The sequence below is a fragment of the Emys orbicularis genome, chromosome 7, assembly GCF_028017835.1.
Source record: "Emys orbicularis isolate rEmyOrb1 chromosome 7, rEmyOrb1.hap1, whole genome shotgun sequence".
Taxonomy (NCBI): domain Eukaryota; kingdom Metazoa; phylum Chordata; order Testudines; family Emydidae; genus Emys; species Emys orbicularis.
Window position 1 is genome coordinate 17,124,587 of NC_088689.1, and position 25,865 is coordinate 17,150,451.

Below are 25,865 nucleotides of genomic sequence, written 5' to 3' on the forward strand. Positions count from 1 at the left end.
TCAAATATACAGCTGAAACATTTGCACCCCCTAGCTGTCACAGGTAAAACACAGTACTTATAGCTAACTTACATTCATTTTCAACTTCAAATTTATTGAGGCAGTTTATATCAATGTATCCATAAAATAATTCAGAAATAACCCAAGTTTACCATTTAAACATCTTCATGATTTATCCATTTACACACTCAGTACACAAACAACCCAGCCTCTGTACAGGTTCATCACATGCAAACCACCCATAAAGACAAAAACTTTAGTTAAAAATAAGTCACAACTCAGTGTACTGTTTCAACTGCATCTCCATTTACCAAATGGCACATTGAATATTCTGTAAAATAAGATGTTTTTAACAATCTTGTTAAAAAATTCTTGGGCAAAATATTTCTAGACTTAAAAAACATCCCAAGATTTTTCAAAACACTCAAGATACTATACAACTTATAATAACCTTGAAATAGGTTTACAAGGTTAACGAAGGTATTTACATACCCAATAATGTAAAGCAAAAAATTCAGATTTCTAATGACAAAATGTGATGCATTAAAGATTTATGAAATTAAAATTAAGGCTCTTTGTATAGTAATTTATGTAACTTTACATAATAGCCAACTTTGGAAATGTCAGTCTTGCACATTCCTGTCAGTCTACTGCATTTAAAGCAGCAGAGTATATTAAGTATTACTTTGAATAATTACAAGCTACTTCTATGTTTGAGCATGCTTTTGAAACATTGTAGTTATTAAATATTTACAATGTGTAGCCTTCAAACTTTATGTAAAAAGCACAAGTATGATTGCCTGACTAATACAAACACCATACTTGCAAAAACATTTTTGCTTCTCAAAATTAAATGCAATTACTACAGTTTTAAAAAGCAAACCAGATTTGAAAAGTTTTAGTATGTGCCTGAATGTGGACAGCAAAATTTGCTCAAATAACTCAGACAGTAATGTTTTTCAGCTTAGATGGAAAGTTTATTTTGTATCAGACTTCAGCTTCTTTAAGCACATAGAAAAATTAAATATTTAAAAAAAAATATTTCCAAGAGCATGTATGTTTTCTGAATGATGCCCTCATATTTGTTGAAAAACCACTACTGTCTTACAGGGTGTAATGAATGGTCCACAGTTAAATTTCAGGATTTATGTTTAACTGAAAGCAACTTACTGTATTTCAAATGTCATTTCTCTTAAAAAGCACAGGGATGTAAAACACTGAAGACAGAACAAAAAAATGGAATGGTAATCTAAGGATCGAATTCATTAGCCATTTATCCTACTATATCAAAATTTGTAGTCAGAATTGTCTTTATTGACTTTATTTTAGTTTTTGTACACAAAGAAAAACATGTTCATATCCATCATGAACAAAAACTTAAAAAGGCAGAACTAGAAGACATGTGAGTTCTTCACCAAAGCAAAGCTGTGCTAAAGGTTCCAAACATTTCCATTTTTAAAATAAATATTTTCTTCTTCCGGTGTCTACATTCCAGTCTTCAGAGTATCACTGGAAACTGAAGCCTATCATGAAATACACACGTTTAAACAGAGTCCCAGCTCACTGTGTTTGGTAACTTGCCATACCATATCCAGCTTGGTTAGGTATTACAGGAGCACCTTGTCCCTGGGCAGGCTGAGCACCAAATCCACCCATCCAGGCAGCAGATGGAGATTGGCTTTAAAAACAAACAAAAAAAGGCAAGCCAATCAAGTTATTTACAAAGAGATGCAAAATCTGATATTGCTTCCGTTACCTTCTACTCCTGCCAAGGTCAAAAGCTTCCCAACTTCTCACAAAAATAATGCACATACAGGAAGATTTTAGAGCAGTTTCTTCTCCTAAAATGTGCCTGCTTTTGGAAAAAACCGCAAGCCAAGAAACCTACATACTAGCTGCATGGGCTAGCAAGCTCCAAAGCAGAAAGGTATTGTTCAAATACATAAAAGGGAATTATTAAGGAAATCAATTTTAAATGCCCCCATTCAAGTTAAACAAAACAGACAGAATTTGGTTTAGCTCAGACGGAGAAGAAACATTCCATTCATTTCAAGAGCTCTCCGGACCCTGTACAGTTTTCTGATCTACAGGAGCTGATGACTTGGCAACTTCTTAGCATTTGGAGCAACTTAATTTTATAAACTCGGCAATATGTATTGCACCTTTTCCATTAATATTCAAATGCAAGAAATCCTTTATTATATTTAAATCTAAGTTAATCAAGTTAGACAGATTTTGTGTAGTACTTAAATATAAATTGTTGCTGTAGCCATACTCAAGTTTCTCTGTCTTTATTTCAAATGGAAATATAAATGCAACATAATCAGTCTGAAGCCACTTAATTGAAGAAACACACTTGGGTACAGACAAACAATATCAACTTCTCAGCTGATTTTACAGCAAGAGTTAACATTATTCCAAGAGCTGTGCAAACTTCTACCAACATCACTGATGCGTATGTATAAAAAAGGAAAACATAATGGAGAAACAGCTGGGTGAGAGAGGGGGAACATGCTGATAAGTCAGCAGTGAAAAATATTACCGTGAAATCCTCAGGAGAATATTACAAAAGTAAGACAATTTAAAAAAAAAACAAAAAAAACACAACACGTTCTGGACATATATTTTAAATACTCTTAAGAGCAGATGAATGATCAGTTATGCGGTCCATGCCCTTCAGAGTTAGTATGCCACTTAGGTAAATGAAATTCAACAGACTTAAGCTTCCTAGTGCAGAGGGTTTGGCCGGAAAGGCTTGAAGCCAAGAGCCCTCCTGATACCAAATTAAAATGAAGTGAGGATCACTGAAGAGTTTTAACATTTCTGGAGAACTGCAACACACCTTTTTTAAAATATTTGAAACAAGTATAATCACTTACTCTACTCCAAATCCCTGTTGATTCCATGCTTGACCATACATTCCGTAAGATGGTACTTGCCATCCGTTGGCCATATATTGCCCGTACTGCTGTGGATTTCCATAGACTTGACTCCATTGCCCCCACTGACTGTAGTCAACCTAGGCAAAAAAAAAAAAAAATACAACTCTTACAGACATATTAAATTTAAGGTTTCTGGCAAGGGCAAAACCTTAATCTATGGAGTTACAATTCTTTGCTTTAATTGTTGAAAAAAGAATTGCCTTTGCAATAAGGAATTTAAGGTTTCATTACCACCGTAAAATATTTGACTGGGGATGGAGTTAGTCTTCAGTAGCTCAATTAACTAGAATTCAGATATTTCCCAAAGCTGCTTCCCACCTTGAATCATACAAGAAGTTATGTTCCTACAAAGCCGCAAGCCCAACCTGGTGCACTGCAATGTGCACTACCAAAAAGGCCACACCAGGCAATTTCACTAATTGTCTTACATTATTATTAAATTAGTAATTATCAATGGGGAGAGATAATAGTCTTACACTTAACACAGCTGGCTTATGCAAAAACACTCAAACTACTAAAAACAGATTTAAAATTTGATTACCTGTTGGAAGTTTTTAGTCATATCAGGGGATTCTTTACCCCAATAGCATTTAACAACATGTCCTTCAATTGTGGTTCCATTGACTGAAACAATAGCATGTGCTGCACTTTCATGGGTTGAAAACCTAGAGATAAGATAGAAATGAAATTAACACTATGTTTTACTATAATTGATAGTGCTATTAGTTTAAAAAGAACTGTGACTGCTTGCGTGCATCACAAGTAGAACTGGGTGAAAAACTGTTGACTGAAACTCTCCTCCCCTTCTTCCTCCTATCCCCCAAATACAGATTTGGGTCAATCGAAACATCTATGAACGCGTGTTGAATTCACCAAATTAGTTTAAAAAAAAAAAAAAAAAAATCCAAAAAACTTTGTTTGGAAATTTACTTCAATTTCATTTTTATTAACTCAAAATCTAAACAAGTTTTGAGGTTTTATTTATTTTTTTCCACTTTTCAGTTTGCTGAAAGTTTAAAATGTTTTGTTTTGGGTTGACCCAACCTTACCCCCAATGACCATCAAATCAATCAATAAGAAAGATATTCAGACAACTCTAATCACAAGAAATGCAAAAAATCTTACACCAAACTGTGGCTGCCTTTGTAGGCCTTTATTTTCTGAGGAGCAAATGCCCATAACCTTTAAAGCTTCAATTTTTCCTACAAATGTATACTGCAACAATGAGAGCTTTTAATTTAACAGCACTGCTAATTCGAGTACATGTTACAGAACAATACATGAAATAGTAATATATTAAACAATCGTAGATTTAGTTTAACAGCCTTACCTGACAAATGAGTAACCTTTTTCTGGAAAAACTCTTATTTCCATAATCTGTCCAAATGGTGAAAACGTCTGCCTCATAAGTTGATCTATAACAGATGATATTTTCAACCAATTCATTAGCAACCTTGGGGCTGCAAACGCATTAGTTGTTTAACACGTCTCCCGTACCCCCAATAAAAGTCAATCATACCTGTTAGTCCAGAGGCAATTCCTCCACAGTAAACAGTACAATTTTTTGGACTTGACTGATTTACTACATCTTCAAATCTCAGTTGCTTCGTGCTATCTATACATAGAAAGGGTCATTTTAAAATATTAAAACAGGATTTGCTTTCCAATAATTTTTATATAATTACAAAATTATACATTTGACAAATCTGCTCAATATTTTAAGACAAATCCACAGGAAAAATAAGAACAATAATGATTTAATATACTAGGCCTTTTATTCCTGAATATCTGGGAGTCAAACACATACTAACTTACAAGTTAAGTGAATTTGATGACTTAAGTGTATTGCTAACTGAACATTGTAACGTCCAGCATAACAGTACATGGTGCTGGAGAGCTAATACAAGGTAAATACAAGCATCTTACTTTCTTGTGTACTTTTAGGAGCAGGTGGTTTTCGTGTTGCCCAGTTAGTTCTGATTTGACGGCCGCCCAACCACTGGCCTCCCATGTGCACAATTGCATTTTCTGCATCCTGAAGGACATCAAAATTAAGACTCATTCAACATTCATGGACAAGGAGAGAAGATAGGTAAGCCTACTACTTTTGAGAATGTACTCATTTGTCATTGGGATTAATTTACATATAACAGCAATACCAGTTACTAATAAAGTTACTGCAGTTTTCAAAACTTTGGGCATTTAATGTATTAAAGCAGCTACATCATAAAATTTTGCAGTAACATTAAAATCCAGTAATGAAAAAATTACTTCACTAGTGAACTGCTATTTCCAATGCACAGAATACACAACAGAAGACAATGGAAGCCATGTATATAGCAAGGATATTATAGCTAGACAAGCAAACAGAAACAAAGTCTATAATTGAATACCCAGTGGTCTCCTGATCAACATTATACAAAGGTCATATGATTACCAAAAGCAATCTTAACTAAAATAAATTAAACCAAAACATAAGAGTTTAGTTTACAAAGCTCAAATAACACTATAATTAGTCTCTTACCAACAACTATATGGGAAATGTATGCAAAAACGCATTTAACAAACAGATGGAAAGTAACAAGAACCTATTATACTTGGATATAGAAAAACTTTCATAATTATTAATTTTGTTGATCTTATTGCTTTATCTAGAATATTCATAATGAATACGTTTCTGACCCACAGATTTCCAGCGTGACAAATTATGTATCAAGAAGGAACTGCTGCAAAAGGGTATTGCATCTTCATGTTCAAAACCATTATCAACTTGGTTGCATATTGGTTAAATTTTGGTAGTAAATGGTGATGTAAGAGGAAATACTACATTCTGAGAAGGCAGAACTGTAGGTAAGAGGAATTTGCAAAGCTGAGATTGGCCCCACCTTCTCTACCACCCAACCTAACAACCTCATGTCACCCATTTTTCCCTGCTATAGCCTCCCATTTGCCCCTTCGTGGTATTCAACTTACATCACCTCTGAATGCAGTCCAACATTTACAGAGCCATAAGAGCAAACATCATCATACAAACATGGAAAATAAACACAGCCAATAGCCTGAACAGCTTAATTCAGATGTAATTCACAAGTGCACCCTGAATGCAGATACTTTGAAGGAGGAGAGACAGGGTCACATGGCACACAAAGTCATGGGGGCTAGGATAGGTTCCATCTCCCTGAACTGCAAGGTGCAAAGCTGAGAATACGTGGGTGGAAATTGGGAGGAACTTAAAGACAAAAGTAGGAACAGAAGCAGATGAGATATAACAGTGATCCTGGTCCTACAGTGTGCTGAGCACTTTCGAGACTGAACAGCACAAAGCACTCAGAACTTTGTACGTTTGGCTCTAAGTGTTTCATGTTTTTGGAAGAAAATAAGACTCAAATATGACAGAGAAAGGGAGGGATACCAGAGAAAAGCAGGCGGGCACATGCAGGGAGTAATTTTTAAAACACTTATTTACACTTAAAATAAGCAGTGGCTGATCTACATAGACTACTGCTCAAGAAAGTAACAAACCCAGCCTTTTATTGGTATTCTTATCAGTTAGAGTTGTTTTGTTGTTTTTTAATTAAAGTATCTGGTATAAAATTATGTGCTCCTATTTGACACTAAGAAAATACCAAGTTCCAAACTGAACTGTATTTTCACTGGTACACTCTTAAAAAGGAACAATCACGTAATTTAGGCTCTATATAAATATAAACAGTCTCAGCATTTTTTCTGCAGGGCTGGAAACCGAAACAACCTTATGATAATGCAAGAGAATCAGAAAATAAAAAAGATTTATCTACTTTTGCTGTCTGTATTAAGGAATGCCAATTAGACAAAGCATAAGCGGTAAAATGTAAACTAGAGTTTTAGTGTTTTCAATTTTAATAAACCAAGGTTTCTTAATATTATTTTCATCATGGAATGTCCTTTTAACTATGAAATCACTGAACTTCATTCAACATTACAAAAATGAAAAAACTATGTGAAATACTTCCAACAACAAAGCATTAGACGTATGTTTGTTATAATCCCAAGCCCCTGAAATATTTGTACATTTGTCTCTTTTTCAATACACAGAACAAGCTTAGGAAGGCAATATGGAGGAGCTATGTAAACTATCCCTCAAGTACTTCTGTATAAAAATAGCTCTGTTTCTCATAGCTACCTTGTGTGGGCAATTCGTTTCACAATATGTTCTCAGATATTCTAGTTAGCATATGGTATAACTTAAAATTACTCTTTATAAAAAGCACCTTGTTGCCATAAATAGTGAGGATGTACCATTAACTATGGACACTATTTATTTAATATAATTCTTAAAAATAAGATTTTTAGCTATCCTATTAAAGGGATAGTCAATGTAAGTCACTTCTGTCTGGACTATTTTTACCCATTACTATTATATTTAAGATTACCGGGGGAGGGGAAGGGGGGGAATCTCTTCACTTTTACCTTTTCTTTGACAGGGCTTTGTTTATAGCCAATTTCAATATTTTCCCCTAAATGATCAATTCATTTCCCTTAGGAAAGGGATCCTTAGTAAAGGTATCACAGCAAAAGAGGCGGGGGGAAACTTTTTTTAAAAAATAGGGGGGGAAAAATCTGTAAAATTACAAAAATTGGCGGGATGACTCTGGCAGGATTAGTACCTGAAACTTTCAACTTTTTTATTTATTTATTTTTTAAATATAGATGACTTCAAGTCTCTTTAATCACTGCTTTGCATAAATACTAGTCTGTATAAAGATTATTCCTGCAATGTGGTTACTCACCAGTTTATTATAAAATGATACAAAACCATAGCCTTTTGATTTTCCAGTTGCCATATCTTTAACTACCCGTGCATCCCTGTGAAAAGAAGCACAGCTATATGAGGGAATTATTATTAACCTTCAAAATAAAAACTAAAAGGAACCACACACACTGTATTGTGAGCATATTTGTTTTTCTTTTTTATAAATTCAGTTAGCCCTAAAACTATAGCCATTCCTGAACTCTCCCTATTGCTTCTTTACCTGTTAGAAAAAAGCAGTAGGACAAAAAAATAACATGTAATAAACATGCAACCTATCCACATAACCTCTTCTGGCTAAAACTAAAATGTTCAAATTCGAAGTTTAAAAAGGAACAAAGTTTCCTTTTCTAAAATTCTATTAGCTAAGGTCCTCTAAGGTTTACTGTTCTATAAATTACTGTAACAGTTCTATCTACTTTACCATGCATTTTCTAAATAGTTAAATGTCTCCTGCCTAGTGATACAAAATATATGAAATATTAAAAAATTGAAAAAGAGGAAAAAAAATAGGAATTAAAAGGCATACATGGCCTGGTTAACAGATTTCTTTATTTTTCTTGGTCAATTCTCTACCATCATTTTGGAGTTTGGGCAGCTGTAAATTTTGAAAAATTGACATTTTCAGAAATTTAAGAAAGGATAATAAAACTAACAACAATGCTAAGCACACCAGTACGAAAACAACAAATTTACACAGAAATTTTTAGTGAGTAAGTTAAAATGATTGGAAATATAGAACTGCACTGAATATAGAATGTTAAAATGTAAATACTAAAATATGTATATATAAATAATGTATAATAAGAATAAATAGAAATGAGAAAAAATCTACAACTGAGTTCCAGTGTGCACAGTTCCTTGCAGTTAGCCTTCAAGATCCTGTCCATTCTTATGAGCAATTCTGCAAAATAACCAGAATGCTATTACTTTTAATTGTGACTTGGACTTTAGAAAAACTGCAGGTCTCAGGTATAAATATAGACTGAGAAATAGAAACCTGTATTCTTTTTATATTGATTTTTAAACAGTACTACTTACCACATTTAGAGATAAAAAGCAAAGTAAACAACAAAATAGCAGAAGATAAGAAATAAGGTTTATGGTACATTTAAAAGTGTACAGAGCAAGAAAAATGAGAATTTTTGTTCTTAGCAGAAATATAGTCCTGTAAAGTAGCACAAAAAGTTCACGTGTAACTTTTTTTTTTTTTTAAGGATTTTAAAAAGAAAGTTATATGAGATCAATGTACTTTTTTGAAGCCACTACCTTATTCAAAGAGACATACATGCTTTAGCACTTCAAGAATTCTTGTAATGTTTAACATGTTCAATTAAAACACAATAGATGTTTTGAAAGCTAACCTTAAATATGTAATATAGATAGGTATTTATCCCTTAACTGGCAGAAGTGTGCACAAATATAAACACAGCATTTTTTCATTGAAATATAGCACTTTTAACGTAACCCCCCTTCTATTAATTGAAAAGTTATTTCATACTTCAGGAAAAAAAACAAAACTTACATTTATACAAGATATGTTCACAACTTAGCTAAGTTTTACAACTAGCTACACTTACTGCATCACAAAATTACACCTTGATATTTACCTGCTTTCCTATACTGCCTATAGGCAAGTCTGATGGAATACACACCACTTGTAATTTTTGAAATCACTATTCTGCACGCAAACACTAAACAAAAAAATTAGTCACACTAACAAAAGCTGTGGATGTGTTATTTTTCTGGTTATTCAATTAAAAACCGGAATGACCTTTATATGTAAATTAGGTTAAAAGCATACTGCTTTCAACAAGATTGGAGAACAGAATTCATTAAATGTATTTATAAACATGTGATGCACAACCTGAAATAAAGACATCTCACCATCCACCCCAATATAATGAAAACCTTATCACACAATCTGCAAAAAGATGAAGAAATACTATTTCAGACAAAAAACAAACTTATGCTAGAGTTTTTCCTGAACTGATGTTTGCAATATTGATTATGATACTTACGATATTTTACCAAAAGGAGCAAATGCTGACTTGATGTCTTCTGTTGTTATTTCTGGACTTAAATCCCCAACAAACACATGGAAGTGATCTGCAAATAAAGCATTATCTAATCAAATATTTAACTGCTATCTAGCAATTTAACTCCTTGCATACTTCTGAGAAAGTGAGTTTGAGCAAAGAACTGGGATCCAGGAACTCCCAGGAAATTTAATTCAAGGATTCCATCAGACATTCAACAGTAATTTAACTTCTCCACCTCAGATTTTTAAAAAGGCTCCAGAGGTGATCCTGTCAATTACCGGCCAGGAAGTCTAAATGCAGTACCAGGCAAATTGGTAGAAACTATAGTAAAGAACAGAATTATGAGAGAGACGGATGAACATGATTTGTTGGGAAAAAGTCAACATGCCTTTTGTAAAGAGAAATCGTGTCTCACCAATCTATTAGAATTCTTTGAGGGTGTCAACAAATATGTGGACAAGGGGGATCCAGTGCATATAGTGTACTTGGACTTTCATAGAGCCTTTGACAAGTTCCCTCACCAAAGGCTCTTAAGCAAAGTAAGGAGTCATAGGATAAGAGATAAAGGTCCACGCTTGGATCAGGAACTGGTTGAAAAACAGAAATCAAGGGGCAGAAATAAATGTTCAGTTTTCACAGTGAAGAGAGGTAAATAGCAGGGTCTCCCAAGAATTTCTACTGGGACTAGAACTGTTTTCAACATATTCATAAATGGTCTGGGAAAAGGTGTAAACAGTGAGGTGGCAAAGTTTGCAGATGATACAAAATTACTCACAATAATTAAGCCCAAAGCTGACTGTGAAGAGCTACAAAGGGATCTCACAAAACTGGGTGACTGGGCAACAAAATGGCAGATGAAATTCAATGTTGATAAATGCAAAGTTATGAACATTGGAAAACATAATCCCAAATATAAATACAAAATGATAGGGACTAAATTAGCTATTAACTCCAGAAAGAGATCTTGGAGTAATTGTAGTTCTCTGAAAATGTGCTCGATATGCAGCGGCAGTCAAAAAAGCTAACAGGATGTTAAGCACCATTAGGAAAGGGACAGATAATGACAGAAAATATCATAATGACACTATATAAATCCATGGTACGCACACACCTTGAATACTGCATGCAGTTCTGGTTGCCCCATCTCAAAAAAGATATATTGGAATTGGAAAAGGTACAGAGAAGGGAAACCAAAATAATAGGGGTATGGAATAGCTTCCATATGAGGAGAGGTTAAAAAGACTCAGCACTGTTCAACTTAGCAGAGACAACTAAGGGGGGATATGATAGGGGTCTATAAAATCATGAATGGTGTGCAGAAAGTGAAATAAAGTAGTGTTATTTACCCCTTCACATAACAGAAGTAACTGGGGTCACACGATGAAATTAATAGGCAGCAGGTTTAAAACAAATATAAGAAAGCATTTCTTCACACAACGAACTGTGGGAACTCATTGCTGGGGATGTTGTAAAGGCCAAAAATATAACTGGGTTCAAAAAAGATTTAGGTAAGTTCATGGAGGATAAGTCCATTAATGGTTATTAGCCAAGATGGTCAGGGATTCAACCCTATGTTCTGGCTGTCCCTAAGCCTCTGACTGCCAGATTCTGGGTCTGGACAAGACAGGATGGATCACTCAATAATTGCCCAGTTTTGTTCATTCCCTCTGAAGCATCTGGGATTGGCCATTGTCAGAAGACAGGATACTGGGCTACATGGACCATTGGTCTGACCCAGGATGGTCATTCTTATGTTCTTTAGTTTCTACCATTTGTAAAATAGAGTAAAATACAGGGAACGTTTTAAAACTTCAATTGTAAACACGAATGTGGGTATTTCTGCTATTAAAACTCAGCATGAGAGGTAAAATACAATAATATTTAGACATTTGTCACTGCAACCTATTTTTACACTAATCTCTATACAAATATTTCACAATGTAATACTGTGGAATTACTTACTGGATGTATCTTTTTTCTGGCTACTCGGTGTTGTTGCCCAGTTTACTTTGACCTCCTGAAAATAAATGTAAGATTTAGCATAAATTCATAAAACTAGAAATTAATGTACACTCAAAGGTCACTTACAAATATTAACCTACACAAGTTCTCCCTCAATAGAAAGAATAAGAGTTTTTTTAAGACATCAGAGGATGTATTTTTTGTAAGCAAGACTGTGATTAATCGTTTTCAGTGAAATTCTTCACATCATAATTTATAGATTTGACATAAATCTAATTTCTTAAACCTTAGCATTTTTATATACAACTTACCTTTCCCAAAATTTTTCTCCCATTCATAGCAGCTAATGCAGCAGCTGCATCTCTGTGTTCATAAAATTCCACAAAGCAATAAGGGTCATTGCTTGTATGCTGCAAAACAGAAAATCCAACAGAAGAGTTGACCCTTCTGCTATCGGGTTGCTGAGAAGAAAATCCAGGAAAAAATATTACTTATAGCTAGAAACTTTAACAATGTTATTTCATTAGTATTAGATATAACCTTTAAAATAACATTAAGAATGTAATACATTGAACTCTAATTTTTAAAATTGAACTCTTTTTGAAGATATTTCAAATGTGGACATTTCTTATCAAAGTTAAATCCATTTTTTAAGTCTTCATTACCATTAGTCTACTAAGCTTAACACATACCAAGTTACCTTAAGGTTACCTGCAGAGGGGAAAAATGGGTTTGGGAAATTCTGCATCTTTAACACATACAAAGAAAGCCTGAAAGGTTTATCATTTCCCTCCTATCCCCTCCAAGCTTTTCTTCTTTCTCCTCCTGATTGACAAAATCTTTCCTTTATTTGCCAAAGGACTCCTTGGTAGACCAGAAAACTGGAGTGGGAGATCTCTTAGCTCCAACAAGTGAAAATATTGAATCTTGTCAACAGTTGGATGCAAATATCTTTTGAAGAGTCAATAAGTTAATATCAGAGGGGTAGCCGTGTTAGTCTGAATCTGTAAAAAGCAACAGAGGGTCCTGTGGCACCTTTAAGACTAACAGACTAACAATAAGTTAAAAGTAAAGTGTAAAAGTGACTAAAAATCCTCTCTTCACAACTGGTCAAGCTTTAATCTCGATACTTATGATATCATAATGCTACATGGTCTCCTATCATCCATACTGTATGCTACGAACTGCTGGGGTTGGAAAGACCTGAAATTGTAATGTAAAATCAAGCAGACAAACCTGTCGGACTTTCTTTAGACATTTCGAAGCAGGGAAAAAGAAGGGTACAAACAGCCCCATCTGCCCTTCAGGTCACTTTTAAATAATACTAATTGTTAAACAGTTTTATTAAATACAACAGCGATATTAAATGTAAAGAAAGTCAATGACTTCTGAGAAGCCAATCAAATCGTAATCATCATTACAGTATGAAATTCAAACACTAGGTTTTAAGCTTTGTGAAAAATGTTTGCAGTGTGCACTAAGTTGGAGTTTTACACTGGTATATCTGCATTACTGATATAGCATATACAATCCCAGGACCAAAGAGCTCATAAAGCAAGTTCTGAAAAACAGCTAATTTAAAACAAAATTAAGTTCACTGCAAGAACCTCATTTTCCCTTCTGCCTTCTTTCAGATATCTAGCAAAATGTCTGTTGTAAATTAATTGCTAACCCACCGGGCTCTTGCACAGCAGCACTTTCTCCAGTAATGCCACCAAAAATGTGGAGATTGGGTGTTTATGTCACACTGCTTTAACCGTTATTAGCCAATATGTTGGTTCATATACGAAGTATCAGATACAAAGAAATGCCTATTTAAGGGAATATATGTGCTCAAATATAGTTTCCAGAGGGATATAAAGGAAAGCAGTCACTCACCCACATCTCTGATATTGACATAAAAGAACTGGATAGTCTGGCCCTAAAGTAGCGCTAAGGGACAATAAAGAGGACAGAAATAGCCCTCCAAAACACCCTCAGTACAGGGCATCTACCAACTGGTACAGAGCCACCACATAGTCTCTACGCTGGCCATCTTCTCAGCCCTTGTGATAGGAACACGTCAGGAGGAGGACAGGATGTGGCTGGAGGCCTGGGGAAGCGTATCTTAGAATTAGCACAGTCTCATGACTTCTCTAACCACCAGGAGTGGGGTAGGTGCCCAGCTGCCCCAGAACATCACAGATACAAGTGAGGCTTAAAGCCCCCTTTCTCTCTCTCCCCATCACATTCCTGCTGCATGAAGAGGAAGAATGGAGGAAACTAAGTATCCATAGTGCATGTATTTGAGTTTATTCTTCCATTAGAACCTGCCCAATTTTCACCCTCATTTCAATTAAAGGGCCTTTTAAGGAGTGATTTTGGATACCTCAGGTTTTGGGTGTCCAATTCAAGAGACCTTAAAAGGTCCCAATTTGCAAAAATTACTGAGCAGCCACTCTCTGAAAAAAATCAAACCCATTTAGGCCATCTCAAGATGGGCACCCAAAATCTCTAGTCATTTTTGACTATTTGGTCCATGTCTTCTACAAGAGGGATAACAAAAATGGAAGCACAGAACTGAGAGCAAAGGAAAGTAGCATGCTAATTAGTCCTGTGGAAGAAACTATATACCATCACAGATGGATACATTCAATACTATCTCCACTGGGGGAGATGAGAGATAAGTTGGTGACTAGGTCTTGAGCAAGATGCTCTTAAATAGGAGAGCTAGTTTAGTGTCTGTGAAAAGATGAGGACTAAACACTGATTTTTAGAGAGAAGGACAGAATAGGCAGGTGCAGCTCAACCTGTATACATAAATATAGTTTTGCCATGTCTTTACCTGCAATACACCCACTATTCTAGTTCTGGAAAAGAGTCTGCCAGTTGAATGTGAATTATTTTCAAGGTGTACAAATGGAAACAAGGAGTAAAAGTGTTTTAAGGCACCTATTACTCAAACCAGGTTTGAAATGCATTTCCACAAATTAAAGGCTGTTGTACTGACCCACTGTACCACCAGCATAATATTTCAATCTAAATATGAATGAGATGCAATTACCACAGACATTTGCAGTCTATTAAATACAATATAAAATACAAGTGTTAGCATGTTGTTTGTAGTGAACCACCCTAACAGAAACATCATACATTCCATTTTCTGTTTTCTCTCAATCTGAAAACTCAGACAAGACAAAGATGCCAGTTAATAATTTCTAAAAGCAAGCATTTAAATTTGGTACTACTACAGGCCACCGAATTCAGGGTGAACTTTGAACGCACACACACTTTAAAGGCCATAAATGGGCACCGCACATTTGGATACTTTATTACAGGTGAAACCTGTAATTTGACTAAGAAAATGGCACTGATTCTACTCTTATTGAGCTATTTTCTTTCATATTAGATAGCTAAGTCAGATAAATCAAGGACAGACTAGTAGACTGGCTGAAGAGTACTGGGTCAGTGAAAGATATTGGAATCTCTCAACCCTTCATCCATTCTAGATTATTTATTGACAGCTGCTAAAGTCACTGGGTAAGGAAGTGAACATGCGTGACTGAGAATTTATCTACAGTAGATTTATTACTATAACTCCATTTAACCATCCATGGTTATTAAAAATGTAGAACTATAAAGATTGGGTTAAGATGTCTGCAGTGCTAGAAATTCCCATTAAGTTGTCATGAAACCAAAGGATACCAGTACTCAATTGTACAAGCTGAAGATTGTCTTGGAAGGAGCTTATTCCTAAAGAGTACCTGGGAACAAAAACTCAGATGACTGCCTTTGAGCACAAGCTGACAACTGCTGAGTCATGCATAGTGTTGAGTCCAAATACATAGAGCCCTGCGCAGATACAAAATTACACTTGCGGATTCGGATATCCGCAGATATAAATCAGTATCCTCAGAACTGCAGAGCTCTCACAGGAACCGCAGCAGCAAAAGGAGCAGAACGTGGGGCTGCTGCTCCCATTAGCCAGCGCCCCGCGCCAGTGGCTCCTCAGCGCGGCTGTACCGCCCCCATCCCTGCCTACTGGGGTGGGTACCAGGCTCACTGGCAGCTGTTCCTGGTCGCGCTCTTGTGTTCAAGTGGCATGCACGCCCCCAGACAGGAGACGCAGATAGCTGCGTGGAAGGGCCAGGGGCAGGGCTGGGGAATGTACAGAGGAGGAGAGGAGCTGCTGGCGCGGGTGTTGGGTCCTGGGAGTGGTGGCCCCACGTTCTGCTCCTTTCACTGCTGCGGCCCCTGGGAGAGCCCAGTGGTTCCGTGGATACCGATTTATATCTGCATCCGTGGATATAAATTTGTATCTGTGCAGGGCTCTACAAATACAGTTTGCTTAGGAAGCTACATTCTACCATATACCAGCGTTGCAGAGATATGCTGCCAATCTGATTTTCTGCATTTTTATACAAAACCAGTATGCTATATTTGATACCATTTGGAAATGGAAGGCCTTACCTCTGTTATCATTTTACAGCTTTTGCATGGTCCAATCTGGCTGAATAACTGAAGTATAAGTACTTCAGTCACATCTCTGGAGAGGTTTCCTACATAGCTACACAAGGAAATAAACAACATTTTAAATCCAGCAACTTTATCTTCAAGTTTATAATAGATTTTAACATATTATACAATTTCTATGTAAAACCTCCTTTTAAATATCGGACACTGAACAAAATACTTCACAATATTTGCATATGAACTTATTCACAGTTACTAAATTAACAAGTTTCCTAAATTATAAGATTGGCAATGCAACTGAGATCATGAAACTAGAAATAGTCATGTAATAGTACATAGCAGTATTACTTTTGTCAGCAGCAACAAAAAGGGATCAGGCAATCAAGTTGGGAATGATGTTTAAAATCAAGTTTTGGTATCCACTGACTACCTGCCTAACACCATTTTGGAGGGTAGGAAAAATTATTCTTTATATATTCAACATCATATTCCTTAATATTTTATTGATATATAACTCAGCCACATGTGAAGATGACAAGTTATCTCATAATTAGAGAGCTCAATTATTTGGTTCTATTGCATCTAGTCATTTGGGGGGAAACAACACACCCGAAAACAAGCAATGTAACTTAGAGGGTAGTATAGACAAGGAGTATTCCATTAGGTATCTGTTGTGGTAACTGGGAATTCCAGAGGGAGGGTAAATGTATTAAAAAAGTACACATGCACCATACACTCTTGCAAGTTTTGACCAAAAGTCATTCTCATACCAATTACTACACTGCCCTTTTCCACCCCTTTTTTTCCGACTTAAGAACTTTTTAGTACTTACACAACCTTCATGACAATTCCAAATTTAAAAGTGTATCAGTTGGTCAATTTCAGGTGAAAAAAGTTTCCTACTCAAACTCCAACAGGAAAGTTCATCTACTTTCTTCAATACTGAAAGCTATTAGAGAATCTAGAATTCACCTCCACAAAAGATAAAGCCATGTCATGAAAAACTGCTGAAAATCCACATTTTCTAATTTGAATGATCAAATTTCAGTAATTAAATGCACAGGTATGGAACTGAATTTATATGTAAAAATTGTACAAAGATATTCAGTGTGTTCATTTGTCAATAAAGCCTCCAATCTGGAGGACAGTAACATTCACATCACGTAGGTATATTTACAACTTAAGAGTATCACAATACCACCCAACTTTAAGTATTCAAGTGTGCCTGTTAAATCACAGACATTTCACATTAATGTATCACTTTCAAACAACTTCACTATGAAGTTTAATTCATATGGGTAAAAATGAAGGCAGAAATATACTAAGTGAAAGCCATTTAAAGTCTGTTTGAAAAGTTGCTTCCTTCAACTAACAAATGAGAAACATCAAATATCTTTAAAATCACTTTTTAAACACTTACATTTACTCCCTTTTGTCTGTTTGTTACCTTTGAAAAGCCTGAAATAAACTCTCTGCCAATGTTATAGTTCCCTATTGGTCAGTCTGCTACTCCAATGACACTGAAATCAACACTACTTACTTGATTGGTTTTGCACCAGTACCACACAAATCTAAATCAAGAGAAAACCTTTTAGGTTTAAAAACAGCATTTGTTAACTACTGTTTCAGTGAACGTAAAGTATGTGTTTCTCTAATCTCTCAATGAGGTCTTAAATTTTAATTGGGGTCCAGAATAACTTTTTTAGATATCACCTGGATATAAACTTTCCCATTTAGAATATGTATGCATATTTACAAAGTCAATTCTATATATAGTAGGGAAAACTCACTATCAGAAACTAATGATTCACAACATTTTAGAATAAATTTCACTGAACAAACAACTTTTTAAAAAAGATATCCAGACAAACCTGCTATTTGGATGTGTGTGTATATCTATCTAAGTGTAGATCTGAGTGTTTGTGTAGCTGGCTGCTGTATATTTGTGTGTGTGTGTGTGTGTGTGTGTGTACCCCACCCACCACCCCAAACTCCCCTGCCCTCTATCCAACCCCCCCTTCTCCCTGCCCATATATATATATATATATATATATATATATACATATACATACATACATATACATATACACACACACACACACACACAAATATACAGCAGCCAGCTACACAAACACTCAGATCTACACTTCTGTCACTATTTGTAACACCGCTGCCAATACATATCACATCTTTAACTGAATTGCAACATAAGATTTAGAACTTTCTTCTAGGTTACCTAGCCACAACAACATGAATTGTCTTTTCAAACTACATAAATATATGCCATACTAAAATTAGTTTAAATTTAAAAAAAAATTAGCTAAACCAGGGGCGGGCAAACTTTTTGGCCTGAGGGCCGCATCGGGTTTCGTAAATTGTATGGAGGGCTGGTTAGGGGAGGGGGTTGTGGCCCCCCCCCCGGACTCCTACCCCATCCAACCCCCCCATTCCCTGACGGCCCCTCTGGGACCCCTACCCCATCCACACACACCCGCTCCCTGTCGCCTGACTGCCCCCGGACCCCCGCTGCCCCATCCAACCCCTCCTCTCATTCCTGACAGCCTCCCCGGGACCCCTGCCCCATCCAACCACCCCTTCTCCCCGTCCCGACTGCCCCTGGAACCCCCGCCCCTGACTGCCCCCTGCCGCCCCATCCATCCCCCCTCCTTCCTGACTGCCCCCCGGGACCTCTGCCCCCATTCAACCCCGTTCCCTCCCGACCGCCCTGACCCCTATCCACTCCCCCACCCACCACCCCAAACTCCCCTGCCCTCTATCCAACCCCCCCTTCTCCCTGCCCCCTTACTACGCTGCCTGGAGCACCAGTGGCTGGCGGTGCTACAGCCATGCCACTCGGCTGGAGGTGGGCCACGCCGCCGCCACCACCCAGCTCAGAGCACCGGGTCAGGCGGGGCTCTGCAGCTACACTGCCCCAGGAGCTCACAGCCCTGCCGCCAAGAGCATTGTGCCGGCGGCGGAGCGAGCGAGCTGAGGCTGCAGGGGAGGGGCCGGGGGCTAGCCTCCTGGGCCAGGAGCTCGGGGGGCGGTCAGGACAGTCCCGCGGGCCGGATGTGGCCCACAGGCCGTAGTTTGCCCACCCCTGGACTAAACAATACTTAATGTTTCAAACATTTGCAGACTATTCATAGTCTGAACCCAAAATTTAACCTTTGAGGATGTTACTAGAATCAGACAAAAAAAATAACCTCCAGATTATAAATAAAAAAATCCTTGTCAAGAAATAACCCTTATTTTTATAGGACCTACATAATGAGCACTTGTGTTTCCTCTGCTAGCGCTGCAGCAGTATAAGCTAACACATTCCCAAATGGTGTACATTGCCCACACTCATCAATTGCTCTGCACAAACAGGATAGTAAACACAATGAAGTCATGTTGGCTTCATCTCCATTGACTCAAAGAAATGAGGGAAGAAGACATTTGCAATATAGTAAAAGATCAGAAAGAGCATCATTCCAAAGTGTATATTAATACTGTGCAAAAACTATACAAAACAGAATCTCTTTTGTGCTGGCAAGAAACTAGAGAAATCATTCTTCAGGAATTAGCATAAGCTTTACTCCACACTAATTTAATAAAATTTCCAAAAAGGACAGTAGGTAGGTTTATATAACTACTAAACCTTTTGCAAAATGATTTTTAAGAACTTGCTATAACTCATGTTTCAGCCATTTTGTAGGCTGCTTCCTTATGGAAAAAAGCAATACTACTCTGGGTCAACTAATTCCTAGATTTGAAGGAAGTGTAATGCTTTATTGGCTTAAGAACAAGTTTTTTAAAATTCCCTAAATGCATATCTGATAATTGCATCACTCTATACTGTAGTGTTTTCCTTCAACTTTCAGTGTTATAAAAAAATAGACAAAAGCAGTTAACACTTCTCAAATTGCTACCATTCTGAAACTGCAGTACTGTAGACTCAAGTACATCTATACTACAAAAAAAAAAAAAAAAAAAAAAACCCTGCAGCAGTAAGTCTCAGAGCCAAGTTCGACTGACTTAGGCTCAGGCTACGTAGCTAATAATAGCAGTGTAGATGTTCCCTTTCGGGCTGAAGCTGGGTTTCAGAGCCCAGGCTCCATCCCAAACAGGAACGCCTATAGTGCTATTTTTAGCCCTTTCGCACAAGCCCCATTACCTCCAGTCAGCTGACCCATAGTCTAAGACTCGATGTCGTGGTTTTGTTTGTTTTTGCAATGTAGATGTACCCTCAGACCAATCTGTAATATAATGTTAAATAACATAAGCATAGCAATATCTGCAGAGTCCAGATTTCTAGAACTACATGAACAATTTGGCCATGCAAACTTATACAAGTTTGGGCCAGTGGGAGTTAAATATCAAGATTTAGCTTTAATATTTTATGCAGTCTTTGTACTTAATATTAGCACTGCCCCCAATATATTCAAAGATGACTTAAAACAAAATACAAATATCAAACAACTTTGGTGTAAAGTACTTAACTATCTCAAATAGCCAGGGTAAGGAAGACATTCAACACCTTTGGAATTGAAGTCTTATGTTACCAAAATCCACTCCATGAAGCCACAAAACACCAGCTTGGCTTGAGTGGCCAGCCAATATACTTGTGACTTCACAACAGCCAGGGAAACAGCTACCTGTAACATGCAGCCAGCCTAGAAAGGTTTTTTTTAATATAAATTTTGTATAGTTTAAAAGTTGTGCTATGTATTTAGACTATAAAAACTAAGTTTGCAGAACTATGCAATATGATGTTTTGAGCAAAGCAAGTGCTTTTAAAAATACCATTTTCAAGGTCTTCCAAGCTTTTTATATTATTATAACCCACAGGATAGTAGTATGGTTTTGCAAAACTGAAACATTATACAGTAGAGAAAGGCACTTATTATACCTCTCTAGGCTGTCTCCTTAATTCATGGGACCTCAATATGCTGTGGCTTCATGCACATTGACATATTTGTACAGTGTGTTCACTTCTATAAAATTGTGGCACTTGCATACTACACTGATAGGCACAGTTTAAAAACCTAGACCAGATACTGGAAGTCCAAGACATTGTACTACTGAATGATTTTGACAATGTCTACAGACCAAGGACTTGTCTTCACTATCGGGGTAAGTCGACCTAAGTTTCGCTACTCCAGCTACGTGAATAACGGAGCTGGAGTCGACGTAGCTTAGATCGATTTACCCTGGTGTCTTCACTGAACTGTGTCGACGGGAGACTCTCTCCCGTCGACTTACTTCAATCTTCTCAGGGAGCTGGAGTAACAGGGTCGACCATGGTCGATTTAGCGGGTCTTCACTAGACCCACTAAATCGATCCCTGCTGCATCAATTGCAGCAGTGTGGATCTCCCCATAGTGAAAACCATCCCCAAAAAAACAATATCTGAGGTTCACAGATCCTGTTAAGCTAGTAGAATCAAACTAGGCTGAGGATCAAAAAGAGCTCTATGAAGGTGACATGTTTTTTATTGCTGTACAGTAGGCAAGTGAGGACAGCTATGTTCATAGCTATTTCTTTTTGGCCCGTCAAAGTTCTTCCAGGCTCTACTTTAAAGGAGGATACTGAATGTTTGCGGGGAGGGGTAAGAAATGGGGAAAGTTATATGGTGAAAATTTCACATAAATTCTAACTCTCTGACTTGGTCAGTGGCATCATCTCACAGATACTGCTAGTGAGCTGCAGGAAAAGAGGAAATGCTTTGGAAATTCCATATTGTATTCCATATAAAAAATTTAAATTGAAAAGAAATTACCTTTATCTATGAGACTTGGCTTTAAGTGAAGTTTGAGATTCAAAGTTTAACAGCTTTAGCTCAGTGCCCCATGGATCAGATTCCACATTCCGAAATACATAATTTGGCATAGTGGGTGATGTAACACCTTTGTGTACAGTGGTGACTATTCGAAGACTGCTAATATGGAGAATGAACAACTTTAGTGTGCAAAAAGGGCAATCCCAAGTCAGAGAACAGATCACTGGCAGGAATCACGTTCTAGCTTCCCAGGAAATCAAAGTAATAAGACTTCAATGTCTATTGCTTGTGAAGGATAAGGATCTGACACACTTTACAAGAGTAAGTTTGATTCCAACTGAAACTTTCATATCAACAAGATGTGTTATTAGTAAGTTCTAAAGAACTCTTACCAAAAGAGCTTTTGAGGCCTCAAAAACTGTATTTATTTTTTGTTAGTCTAATATATTTTATTACTGATTTCAGTCTCAACCAGTGTGGCATTGAGGATAAATTCAAAAGTACTTTTTTGCTGTTGCTTTCTATATAATGTTAATAAGGAGAGACTTTGATCAGAATCCAGACACCATTATATGAGGCACTGTAGAGGTAAACATAGTTCTCTCTTCTTTACCATACTGCCATGTTATGCTGAGTTATAAAAATAAGCTGACAATTTATCAAAATACTACCATTTCCTTTGACAAGTAAGCCAACAATTTTTTTCAGATTTATATAAAAGCCTGCGAGCTGTGAGAGGTTAAATGGCCTTTATTTTCTAGTATTTCAGATACTTTTAACCATTAAGAAGTCATTAAACACCAGAAAGCAATATAATACCACTTGAAATACTGCAAAATAAGTTAATACTGTAGGCAATTAATATTTAAAACAATTACTTAGGACCTAATGCCTTTGGGGTTTTTTTTCAATTAAAACATTTGATCCCTAACTTGCAGGTGTCTACAGGAGAAAAAATGGTAACGTACAGTATTTTCCAGTGTGGGAGGGATAGCTCAGTGGTTTGAGCATTGGCCTGCTAAACCCAGGGTTGTGAGTTCAATCCTTGAGGGGGCTCACTTAGGGATCTGGGGCAAAAATCAGTACTTGGTCCTGCTAGTGAAGGCCTGGGGCTGGACTCGATGGCCTTTCAGGGTCCCTTCCAGTTCTATGAGATAGGTATATCTCCATATATTTTATTTTTTTTATTTAGAACTCCTGAGATATATTTTCTCTGATAAGTGAAATACCACATGGGCACAGAACCGTGACACTTATTTTACTGACCACGTGATTATACAATTGATCAATTGGGTTTAAAGATAAAATACCTACTACTTACTTTAAAAAAAAATTAGAGTTTAATGTGTGTTACTATTTGGTACTAGATGTCAGTGAGCATCTTGTTCAACTGAAAAGGCATGAATGTTATGCAGTAACCTTAAAAAAAACCCACAAGATGAGCATTTAAGTGAGAATCCTAAATTTAAAAACAATATTGGTATTTCATATGAAGCTAGAGGTGAGTGGAATGTCTAAGCAATTCCACAGCAGGATTTTTGATATTATTATGCAAGAGAAAATTTTTTGTATTTTAAGAAAAGCACTTACTGTATATTAACTTCACAAATTAAGCAGAGATATAATCATATGTGATTATTCAATCTTCTTCTGCAGCTCTTCTGAGGTGTTATTTCAGACATCTTAGCACAAATGTAATCTTGTCATTAAATGGCTAAGGGTTAAACTCTAATAAATGCTCTAATAAATTTGTTAGTCTCTAAGGTGCCACAAGTACTCCTGTTCTTTTTAAGGGTTAAACTAGTTCACTTCCTGATACCTCAATCAAAAGTATAAACTACTAACTCAACACCAGAACTTGACAGCAGCAGCAGCAGTAAGAGCACATTTAAAACTTAGCCTAGTTCTAACTTTCCCAGAAGTTTTTTTGTTTTTGTTTTTAGAGGGGAAGTCAGGAGGATATCTAATTCATTAAAAATAAACTAAATTAAACCTCACTGTGCACCTTACTCTTTCTCCTTCCCCCACTTTAAAAAAAAAATTCCTAAGATTATTCCCCATTGTCATAAGTGAATTCCAAGTCCCTTTAGGCAGTCAATATCCATTTCTAAAAGTTATTTGGGGTAGAAGGACTCAAAGTATGCACCTCAAAGAGCAAAGGCAGGCCTGGTAATTGTTATGCTAAAGTAGGAATAATCAAATCCAACTTTTGTAGATTGGGGAAGAGGCGGGAAAGAGACAGACAATATCACCTAGAAAAATAAAATTAGTTAGAGACCAATTTTATTCCCAACTCAGTCTGCATTTTTAAGTGTCTTAACAACCCAAATTAGCCCCCACAGGCCATTTCAAAGCTATTTTCCCAAGGCAGGCAAAAGGACAACCTCTTTCTTGCCCACATGCACAGTCTGAATCTTTTGTATTTCATATAGTATATACTGTTCTTCACAAAACTAGCAAAGGGAGCGGAGTTTATAAACTAGTTGAAAATAGTTTGAACAAAACTTATTTTATATAGACTTTTTAAAGCACATATAAAGAGCGCCTATTTATACTTTCCAGGTACCCCCCATATAACTTTAAAATACAACAAAATATTCCAACATAACTAAAGCATAGCCGATTTCAATATGACTATTAGCAAACTAAGCAATTCAAAAGCTCATATTTGTTTATTTTTAAGGAATTTTTGTAAGATTAAGCTCATTTGCTTAGAAGGAAACCTTCAAGCTGTTAGTAAGTCACCACACACACTGACACAAAACTCAAGATGTAGTGATTTCTCATGACAGTGTATAGCAAAAAAACATACTATACAAGTACTGGAGAAAAAAATAAATGACTTTTCTAAACACCCAGTTTTAGGGAAAGAACCCTCTTTCACAATGGTCTTCACCTCACCCCAGGAAAGAAGATGAAACAATGAACATCTGTTTCATGACACCACAAACTAGAACCATGAGGAATCCATTTACCTTGGAGTAGTTGTGGGCATTCTTCTGCCACATATACAATTCAGGTGGGTGAAGGGAGGGGTTTAGTTGCAATAACCTCAAGAGTACAATAAAGAGCATGCCTTCCGCGAAACTGTCAGCCATTGATTATGCACCCCATTCACGATTCTGGATCTCTCCAGGGCCTCCCTCTATACTCACACGGCTTCTGGCTCTCCACTTCCCTCCCAAAGTCAGTATCATCCTGACTAGTTTCCTCCTCCTACCTCACTTCAATTTTTGCACTTTGCCTTTCAGTTGCTGGACCCTCCCCCCCCCAGTCGGTATTTTACTCCTCCCCCTTCCCACACTTCCAATTTCTGGACCATCCCCCCCCCCCCCCCCCTATCCTCTGCCTTCCTCCATCCCTCCAGGTTGTGTTCTCTCCCCCCGAAATTCTCCTCCCCCCTTTCCCACTTTCTGCAGCTTCCTGTTCCCTCCCTCTTGCAATCTCGGCCGCCCCCCAACTCCCGTCAACATCTTCCACCTTCCCCTTCCTCTCTCCAGTTTCTGTGGTCTCTCCTCGCCTCCCTCCCCCGGCCAGGCCCCTCATGTTGGGGCAGCACGTCCCGCGCCACGCTCTGAATTCCCTCCCCACCGTCAATATCCTCCCTCTAGACCCCGGCGTCCTCCAAACCCGGGTCCACCCGGGGGCTGTTCCTGGCCAAGCCCCCTGGGCCCCCACTCCCCGCCCGGCTCCGGCTCCCGCTCCCTCTTCACTCACAGGGTCCTGGGCTGCCCGTCGTCTTCCATCACGGCGTGAGGGCCGTTCGTAGCTGTCTCCAGGGGGCGCGCTGGGGGGGCTCCGCCGCGCAATGAGAAGGGAAGGTGAGGGCCCCAGCTCCCCTCGCTCCGTCTCGCCCCCGCGCCAGGTCCCGACACCGCAGTCCGAGCAGGAGAGGGAGGCAGCACTACAAAATG

General features: G+C 37.4%; 1 protein-coding gene across 2 annotated transcripts; it reads right to left on the reverse strand.

The window, feature by feature from the left end:
• Positions 1–68: 68 nt before the first annotated feature.
• On the reverse strand, positions 69–25,865 carry TIAL1 (TIA1 cytotoxic granule associated RNA binding protein like 1). 2 transcript variants are annotated; one of them, XM_065407390.1, is made up of 12 exons: positions 25,669–25,865; positions 16,185–16,281; positions 12,047–12,196; positions 11,736–11,790; positions 9,753–9,840; positions 7,712–7,787; positions 4,869–4,977; positions 4,462–4,557; positions 4,273–4,357; positions 3,484–3,607; positions 2,880–3,019; positions 69–1,678 (listed from the first exon to the last, which is right to left on the reverse strand). In XM_065407390.1, exons 1-12 carry the CDS (start codon positions 25,695–25,697, stop codon positions 1,561–1,563), a joined length of 1,167 nt encoding a protein of 388 aa, XP_065263462.1. In that variant the 5' UTR covers positions 25,698–25,865; the 3' UTR covers positions 69–1,560. The 2 variants fall into 2 exon arrangements, with proteins under 2 accessions (XP_065263462.1, XP_065263463.1); XM_065407391.1 differs by lacking the exons at positions 9,753–9,840; positions 11,736–11,790; positions 12,047–12,196; positions 16,185–16,281; positions 25,669–25,865 and adding an exon at positions 8,261–8,329.

Excerpts from the sequence above, each read along its gene's own strand:
- TIAL1 (XM_065407390.1), bottom strand. The coding sequence starts at position 25,697 with ATGGAAGACGACGGGCAGCCCAGGACCCT. Across the intron at positions 7,788-9,752 it reads GCTCCTTTTGGTAAAATATC|GGATGCACGGGTAGTTAAAG; the intron begins GTAAGTATCATA and ends TTCTTTTCACAG. Across the intron at positions 3,608-4,272 it reads AAAGGTTACTCATTTGTCAG|GTTTTCAACCCATGAAAGTG; the intron begins GTAAGGCTGTTA and ends TCTTATCTCTAG.